Raw genomic sequence first — 8,559 nt, forward strand, 5'->3', positions numbered from 1 at the left:
CCCTCCCCTATTTCTCCTGAGACGGCAAGCCACCAGTTGGGGAGAAAGGAAAAAGAGGATTAACGAAGCCAGTCTCCAAACCCAAGAACCTCGATGAGGTAGTGGTCAATTGTGTCGCTAATGGCTTTAGGCTAGATTCACTCACTCCAATCGAAATAAGCTGCCCCAAGACAACCCTTGCAGGTTGGTACCGGCATCCTCCTGACACAATTCACGGTTTGATTTTTTTTTTTTTTAAGCTTTCTTCGGTACTCATTCTGTGAAGAGGTAAGAATCCAGATGCAGTGCACCTTGGTGATTTCCTGGAAATCACCTGCAATGTAGGGAGAGGGCTGGCTGGGGAAGGGAGAGGGGGAGGGGAGGGAAAGGAAAGGAGAAGACTAAGGACATAAAAAGTTTGGTACAGGTCCAAGGGTTTAAGGATGTGTTTAAGATTCATTCCTAAACCTGTGTGCAGTATCTAAGGAAAGGTGTCTTAAGTCAAGGAGAGCTGAAGGATTTGTTGGAAGGGAGAGAGATGGGGCAAATGCAGATTTATGGAAGTTTTAATCATGTTTTGAGAAATCGGAGATGAATGCAGTATCCTTCAATTTTGACAGTGGCATTTGAAAAGAATTGACATCATATGGGGGTGAGAGAATAGCAATTTAGGAGTCAATGAGATACTTGACCAACCAGGAATGTTGAGAATAAGAAAACCATGAATCAAACAGAGTTCAAATTAAATTTAAGAGACAAGGAATAGAGAACAGTCCATCCCCTTCAGGCTTGAAGCTTCCATTGGGAAGAGAAAAGCTGCTAGTGTTAAGATTCAGCTACAACTATCTTTCAAGAATGAAAAGGGAGGGGCAACTAGGTGGCAGCAGTGGACAGAGTACTGGCCCCAAAGTGAAGAGGACCTGAGTTCAAATACAGCCTCAAATACTCAGCTTTGTGACCCTAAGCAAGCCCCTTAACCCACTTACTCCAAAAACAAAAGAGGCAGAAGGGAACAGGGACCAGAGCCAACCAGCTCCAGAATATGAATTTAATGCCAATAGCACAGGATTTGTGAATTCTGGGACCTTACAAAACCATCTGCCCTCCTCCCACCCTCTTATGGAGGAACTGAGTCCAGAGAAGGCAATGGTCACACAGCAACAAAGATGGGATTTAGTCAGATCTGCCTCCAAATTCAATGTTCTTCCCTTTACACAACAGTACCTCTACCACCCACCTAAAGGAGAATCCTTCTATGATACACAGGTGAAAAATGGGAGATGCTAGGGACATGAGATGGAGGGAAGGGGTAACATGAAGCACAGGAGGGCAGTCTGCCAAAAGACAGCTGGAGCCAGGGAGCAAGGAGTACAGCAGCCCCTTCTGTTCTAAAAGCAGGACTTAGAGATCTCCCATATAGGCACTCAGGGTTTGTTACATTTGGTCCAACATACAAGGCTCTAGCAAGTTTTTGGTAACTACCCATGCCCTTGTAAATGTACAAACAGAAGACTTCTGAGAAGTTTAATATGGCCCAGACAAAACACCAGAACAAAGGACAACTCAGAACTTTGCTTCCCTTCTTCCCAAGGCCCAGACTAGGAGGTATGAAGAAAGGCTCTACATTTGTCCACATACCGGTTTAGTATAATTCCCACCGGGAACTAAGAAAAACTGTCTTAAGACAAGAGCTGCCAATATATTTGTTGAAGGGGAGAGGGACAAATGGGGATTTATGGAAGTTTTAACCATGTTTTGAGAGACTGGAGATGAGCAATGAGAGAAAGCTTGCTGATGTGGATGGGGAGTGACATCTTTGGAACATCTGATAGAGAAACCCATATCTAGGATGTTACAGATATTCCCTACCTCAACTCATCTCAGGACAACTGTAAGCCTTCACCTGTGTGTGAAGAATCCACCTGTGAAGGAAAAGTCAATCCATCTCTAACAGATTGAGGGGAAAGGGAGACTCAAATAAGGGGGAAAAGGAGAGGGACCTGTAAAAAGGATGAAAGCTCCACCTGAGGTAGTAGCCCCATCTCTGGAGCAATCTCAAATGTGGAACGACCTTTCTTCAATCCAGGTAGCAACAGCAACATTAGTTCCCTTTTCTGGAGCCTCTGGCCGTCGCGCCCCATTGCAGATCCTTGGTTTGGCTGGGACACAGAACTAACCGTCCCCAGGAAATGCCTCCCTCCGGTCCAGGCAGGAATCCCAATACCCTACACCCTCCCACTTTGGGAGAAGGAATGAACAGAAAAGAGGAAAAAAATGCTCCCTCCTCCCTAGGTCAGGGAAAAGATCTGGGGACCACCTAGCAGTCCACCACCCCTCCCACTTCTCTTTACTGGGGAAGTGCCCAGTTCAGTACCCCTTCCATGTCCACCAACCCTCACCCCTCCCAAGCTGTGCTGGGACATGAATCAGCTCTCACAGCTTGTTAAAGCTGGATCTCTTGTTTTCATGCCCTCACCCCAGGAAACACCAAGTTACAGCTTTTCCAGCTCTCCTCAGCAGGGGGCCAGGGTCCTCACTTTATAAACATCCCCATGCCTGCAAGAGCAGAGGGCATAGCATGGTGTGAGACAAGAGCCCAGGGGAGACAGACTAAGAGGGAAAACAGAAGTAGAGGAGACAAGACAGAGAATAAGCTAACCCTGCAGGAATGGCACTTCGGCAGTGGATGGGGAGAACTAGGGGGACCCCAAGAAGCTGGGAAACCATCTGTTTGGTGATTTCACTCCTCTTGCAACTGCAAGGAGCTCACAGCAAATGCTACTTTCAAGCTCAAGGTAAAGCAGATGAAAAGGGGGAGAGCAGGAAAATAGGAAATTGGGAAACTTGGGGGAGATGATTTGAGTCTGATCCTTACCACAAGCATACTTCTTATTTAAGGAAGGATGCTCCCCTTTTCCTTCTTTCCCACTTTTCTCCCTGCCCAGAGTACAAATGATTTACAAATCCCCCTGTAATCTTGATAGTAAAACAAACAAACAAACAAACAAAAAATTAGAGTAGTGTAATTTTCCAATGCCAGGCCAAAGCCCTTCTCATCCCACCCCCACTAACTTTTCTCATTTCTCCTCAGCTCCCTGTCACTATGAGGGGAAATATTTTACCCTGGGTGAATCCTGGCTCCGAAATGACTGTTTCCACTGTACCTGCCTACATCCCGTTGGTGTGGGCTGCTGTGATACGTAAGTGACTTGGAGTTACTAAAATGGGACTGGCTAGAAATGAGGAAGAAGAGATTGGGAGGAGGAAAATAAGTAGATGACACAGGATTACTAGATGTGACAAAAAGGGATTAAGGCAGGGGGAAAAGGAAGAATATGTTGTATTGGGATTTGGAGAGGAATACAGAATAGGAGAATGTCCAGGGTAGAAGTCAAATCATCTTCTTGTTTTAAAATAAGGGTATCTGAAATAGAATGATTTAACTGGAAGGCAGAGCTACTGGGGAGACAGTACCTTAGTGTGAAGTTTCCTTACCCATCACGTTCATCTAGGTCCCAGCATCCCATCGACTTCCCAGCTGGGTGTGAGGTACGACGAGAGGAAGGGACCTGCCACATCTCCCTGGTACAAAAATCTGCCCCTCACCTGCCCTGCAGAGGAGGCCCCCCAGATCCTGAATGGGGCTCAGCCAACACCCCTGACTCTGGGGCCCCAGGACCACGTCCCAGTTAGGTTCCACTGACCATCCACTTTGCTGCCTGCCTGCCCACTACAGCTGCTGCCACCTCCAAGGAAACCACTAGCAGCTGTGAATTTATTCTAAATAAATAAATGGACCACCAAATGCCTGCCATGAAGTCCCTTCTCAGACTCATACAGCCCCAGAAGGGAAGGAAAGGGCCACGCAGGAGTCTTGTTTTTCGTGCTGTGTCCAAACACAGCAGTGCCACAGGGGGTAACCGGAGCCCAGATCAGATGGTGACAGTGCTGGCACTGGGACCTGGAGCAGCATAGGAGACCAGTGTGGGGCTTGTGGGCAGCACCTTGATGGGGAGATCCCAGCTGAAGGTGTCCACAGGCACTTGTTCAGGTCCCATCCAGACCACAGGTTCAGGCTGTTCCATGGGAGGGAGCAATGCTAAGCCAGGTTCCCGAGATGTCACAAATTCAAAGTGTAGCCGCCACTTCAAGGACACTAGAAGAAAGAATATAGGGTGAAAGATCAGAAAGGGGAAAAGGCAGCAGCAAGGTAAGGAATACAAAAGGGGTGGCAGTGAGAGGAGATGAGCCACTGTGTTAAGAAACATGGGGAAACAGGAATAGTTATCAAAGCTGAGAACTAGAGGTGGGGATGGAGGAGCATGGATACCTCTGCCAACTTTTACACTTAAAAGAGATCCTGAGATCAAATCAAGCAGTAGGTAGCAAGCAGCTAACAACCCTAAATTCTGTGTGGGACCCTTATCAAGATTGGAGTATGTTGGGAAGCAGGAATCTACATTATCACATGGACAGTAAATCTAAGCGTTTGCTAGAGTTTGGGGGTGGGGTGAGGTAGTTAAAAAATCAAGAGAGCCTAAAGGTGGGAGGGGGGAAGAGGGGAATACTTGGAATGCAGTTCAATTCTGCCCACCCATGCACAAAGTATAATTCCATCCCACAGCAACTGGAGGTAGCACTGAGGTGATTATCAGTGTACAGCAGGGGTGAGGAAGTTTTTTTCTGCCAAGGGTATTTTGGGTATTTATAACATCATTTGCAGATCACACTTATAGAACTCAAGCAGGAGGTTCTTATGCCTAGCTTTCAGCTCACCATCAGCTGTAGTTGCCTTAGCAAATGATTTCATGGGCCCTGTAGGTCAGACATATCCCACCTCTGGTGTAGAACCTCACCAATGGCTGTGCAGAAGCCTGGGGTAGAGCTTAATGGAATGGGAAGAGAGAAGCTAGTTCTGGTTGTGTGAAGACAGGATTCCTGGTGTCGGGCATGAGTGACATGGGACACAGATGGAACCCCACTTGCCCCCCGGCGCCGCTGATACTCAGGCTGGACAGTCTCTTCTGTCTGCAGACTTACTGAGAACTTGATAGTATAGAAAAACATTCACAAGTGGAAATTAGTGCTCACTACATTGACAGGATAGTCATTTTTACCCATACACAGTCTTTTTATCACCCCAATTGTAAGCCATCCCCACCACCACCTTGGATATGCTATTTCACCATCCCCAAAAAGGCTTCCTTCATATATCCCATCCGAGCCTCCCATCCCTACAAATAGTTCAACTCCAAGTTGCAACCCCATCCCTCATTCCCCCCATGGTATTTTCTCCCCCTCACCTGCAAACAGGCCACAGTCCCCTCCCCCAGATTGAGGGTCCCTATTACGTCCTCCCCAAGTCTGTACACGGACTTGAAGATTCCAAAGGTCCCAACCTTCCCGCGACCGTCACTGATATTGTATAGATCTGGGGGTGGGGGAATGGGGATCTGTGAGCCAGGACTCCTATACCAGCAAAAATCCCTTCCTAAGGATGATCCAGTAGGGATTGGATTAGAATTGCAACAAACTAAAAAAAAGAGGATGGCAAGGAATGGGGGTATGGATAGGATGGAGGAGAGGGGGGGAATTCCTGGACCCTAGAATGACTAGAGGGCAGTCTTCCTCACAAATTATGAGTATACAAATGGAGTTATCTCTGAAGGGAGGCTTTTGTGGAGGGAAATATTCTTACACAAACTGCGGCGGGAGGTAGCAGCCATGAGGAACTCTCCTGCCAATTCTGCTAGTCTTGAGTCCTTTCTACCTGCTTCTTCTTCTTCTAGGAATGGGCTGGAGGGAGCCACAGCTTCATCCTGGGGAAACAGGGCATCCTGGAAGCCTGGGGAGAGAATAAGGGATAAAGTACATAAGGGAACAGGGTATATGGAAGTTAAGATTGTTGAGAAGCAACCCAGGAGAGTGGAAACAAATTAGATGTGGATCTCCAAAACAGAAACAGAACAGATGACAGTGCCAGAAGGAGACAATAAACAGTGAAACCATAAAGGAACAGAATAGTGACCAGGCAGAATGAAGCTCCACCATGGTGAAGAGATCACAAGAACATGAACTCAATCTATTCTTCAGAGCCCCAGTCCTTACCATCCTATAACAGCTTCAGTGAAAATGGGAAACTTCCCTGAAGTCTTCCTCATTCCATACCTTAAGTACTATTATCTTCTCTCCCATTCCCCTTCTTCCCAATGCCCCTACCACTCACCAGTCAACACAAGTACCCTCAGTGGCACCCTAAGCAAAGTGATGGGGCAGTTGACCCGCTGGCAGCCAATGGTCAGCTTGTAGACATACTTGACAGATTGGCCCCGAAAAGATGGTGGCCCTTCCGCAGGAAGCACTTCACTGTAGGAATCTAGGTCAGGAAATAAGAAAATATATCCCTAATCCTGTCCAACCACAGAAATGTATTTAGAAGGCATTAAAGAAAACTACTCACAGGATTTGGACTCTCCAGGGTCTAGCCTCAAGTCACAAAACAGAATCTTTGGAGGAGTGGATAGTATACATTGACCTCGCTCACCTGGAGAGAGAACAATAAAACTGGATGAGACTGAAAGATACAAAGTCAGGGACAGAGGAAGCTATGAAAGTAGTGGAGAGGGAATACCAAATAATGGCAGCATCTAAGATGCCATACAATTCCTAGTCTATCCTTTCCTTTGGCTATGACGGGGGCATGCAATCCTGGAATCTTACTCTCATCCTGTATGACAAGGATCATCGGTGACCACTCCCATCTTATAGTCACAGTCATACACACAAATTGTATAACAGGACATGTGATTTCATTTCCATGTGACTTTTGACAGTCACCACCCTAGATGACAAAGGCAGAGTCTGACAGTGACACTTCCTGCTATTCCCCCCAACGTTGTGAAAATAGTACAGCAACATCATCACCTATACAGTCCAACCCTAATATAGCAACAACTTCCTCAGATTACAAGGATGTAGTTAAGGCAGATTCCATGCCCTGAACTAACAAAAGATACATATCCCTAACCTCGATGTGGCAAGAACACAGTCTGGCTCTCAGGCTGGACATCTGGTTGGCTGGAGTCTGGAGGGGGCAGTGCCACACGGCTCTCACTGGCATGGAATTGGCAATGTATTTGGGCACTGGCCCAGGCCAATGCTTCACTGTTGGGAAAGATACAAATAATTCAGAAAGTAAGTCCTGATCCCCACAAACTTTGCAGACAACCATTCCCCTCCCTCACAACCTTCTACTCCAGTTTCAAGAAACCTGATCTCCCAAGTTCTATCCTCAAGTCACATAAACAACTGCTCCTAGTCAATAATCCCACTCCCCAAAGAACTTCCAGAAGGCAAATTTTAACAATGTTAGAAGGCAGAGTCATGGCACAGGGGTGTCTAAATCAAATGCCCACTAAAAAGGTAAACCAATGAACAAAAGTTTATGCATACTTATGCATATGCATACGTATATCCCTACACCTAGGGATATATGCATACACACACACACACATATATGTTCTCACAAAATAAACACTAATGAGGAGGGGAGAATGGGGGAGAGAATAGTTACAGAAACTGACCATTCCAAGAATCACAGAGGGGGATCCTTCCCTGTCACACGACAGAGGCCCGCTCTATTACTTGAGCTTTTCCGTAGTGAGTACCTGGATGCAGAGGTGGCCGTGGGAGATAGGGGGTTTGTGACAGTCACCACACACTCCAGCGCCTCCCCAGCCAGAAACACAGGGCCCCGGCTCAGCTCTGCTACCAATTCAATCATGGTAGCCCCGGGAGCAGCTCTACAGAACGGCAGAGATCAAATGTCAGCACTGAACATGTAGGGCAAAGGGGGGTGTGGAACACAGGGACGTGATGATGGCAGCAGTTAACCAGCATTTACCTAAGGGTCTACTATGTGCCAGGAGCAGCGTCGGGAGCTGGCGCTCCAAAGAAAGGCAACCGACAGCCCCAGCTCTCGAGGGCTCGGACTAATAGAGGAGACCCCACGCCAACAACTCCGCAGACAATTCACGAGCAGGGCAGGCTGGGGCCCATTCCCACGGGGCGGCCTGCTGGCGAGTCTGGAGAGGAGGCGACAAGACTGCTGGCCGAGCGGGGTGGGGAAGTAGGAGCCCAGCCCTGGGGGCATCCGGGGAACGTGAAGCGGCTGCGCTGAGGCCGTAGCGAGGGGAAACACCTGATGGCCCCAAGGAGAGACTCTGGGGAGGCAGAAAACGAACCGGCCGCGGCGGGGCGACCCTTCCCCACCCCGGGCACTCCCGATCCCGGTCCCCGTCTTCCCTTCCCCCCCTCCAAGTCCCCCTCTTTTTACAGCTTCCCGGGATTCAGCGCCGCTGGCCCAAGGACCCGCCCCCAATGATCCGCGGGGACCCCTCCAAACCTCCGGGTTTCCGGGCCAGCCGGTGCTTCCACTTCCTCGTCCCTCCGGCTCGGCGTGGCGTAACGTAACGTGACGCGCGTGGCAACGCCAGCCCGGGAGGCGGGACTTCCTGTCTGATTCCGTGGAAGAGTCTCTTCCGGCCTAAAGAGTCGGTGGGAGGGGGGGTGGGGGGGGGC

At 48.6% G+C, this 8,559-nt stretch overlaps 2 protein-coding genes and 1 long non-coding RNA gene across 8 annotated transcripts; 1 reads left to right on the forward strand and 2 right to left on the reverse strand.

The window, feature by feature from the left end:
• MSMP (microseminoprotein, prostate associated) lies at positions 1 to 3,784 on the forward strand. Of its 4 annotated transcripts, XM_051965105.1 has the most exons (3): positions 2,196 to 2,774; positions 3,071 to 3,179; positions 3,492 to 3,784. In XM_051965105.1, exons 1-3 carry the CDS (start codon positions 2,648 to 2,650, stop codon positions 3,670 to 3,672), a joined length of 417 nt encoding a protein of 138 aa, XP_051821065.1. In that variant the 5' UTR covers positions 2,196 to 2,647; the 3' UTR covers positions 3,673 to 3,784. The 4 variants fall into 4 exon arrangements, 1 of the variants encoding a protein (XP_051821065.1); XR_007948137.1 differs by lacking the exon at positions 2,196 to 2,774 and adding an exon at positions 1 to 98 and having other exon boundaries at positions 3,071 to 3,582; XR_007948134.1 differs by lacking the exon at positions 2,196 to 2,774 and adding an exon at positions 85 to 183 and having other exon boundaries at positions 3,071 to 3,582.
• On the reverse strand, positions 528 to 2,186 carry LOC127540425 (uncharacterized). Its single transcript, XR_007948138.1, has 2 exons — positions 2,004 to 2,186; positions 528 to 1,901 (listed from the first exon to the last, which is right to left on the reverse strand). It is a non-coding gene; the product is annotated as an uncharacterized LOC127540425 (long non-coding RNA).
• RGP1 (RGP1 homolog, RAB6A GEF complex partner 1) lies at positions 3,736 to 8,481 on the reverse strand. 3 transcript variants are annotated; one of them, XM_051965065.1, is made up of 10 exons: positions 8,384 to 8,481; positions 7,883 to 8,179; positions 7,647 to 7,781; positions 7,007 to 7,143; positions 6,440 to 6,523; positions 6,206 to 6,355; positions 5,678 to 5,824; positions 5,283 to 5,410; positions 4,836 to 5,025; positions 3,736 to 4,135 (listed from the first exon to the last, which is right to left on the reverse strand). In XM_051965065.1, exons 3-10 carry the CDS (start codon positions 7,760 to 7,762, stop codon positions 3,912 to 3,914), a joined length of 1,176 nt encoding a protein of 391 aa, XP_051821025.1. In that variant the 5' UTR covers positions 7,763 to 7,781; positions 7,883 to 8,179; positions 8,384 to 8,481; the 3' UTR covers positions 3,736 to 3,911. The 3 variants fall into 3 exon arrangements, with proteins under 3 accessions (XP_051821025.1, XP_051821031.1, XP_051821016.1); XM_051965071.1 differs by having other exon boundaries at positions 7,883 to 8,063; positions 8,384 to 8,455; XM_051965056.1 differs by lacking the exon at positions 8,384 to 8,481 and having other exon boundaries at positions 7,883 to 8,346.
• Between the last annotated feature and the right edge of the window lie 78 nt (positions 8,482 to 8,559).

This window comes from Antechinus flavipes, chromosome 1 (genome assembly GCF_016432865.1).
Source record: "Antechinus flavipes isolate AdamAnt ecotype Samford, QLD, Australia chromosome 1, AdamAnt_v2, whole genome shotgun sequence".
Classification (NCBI taxonomy): Eukaryota; Metazoa; Chordata; class Mammalia; order Dasyuromorphia; family Dasyuridae; genus Antechinus; species Antechinus flavipes.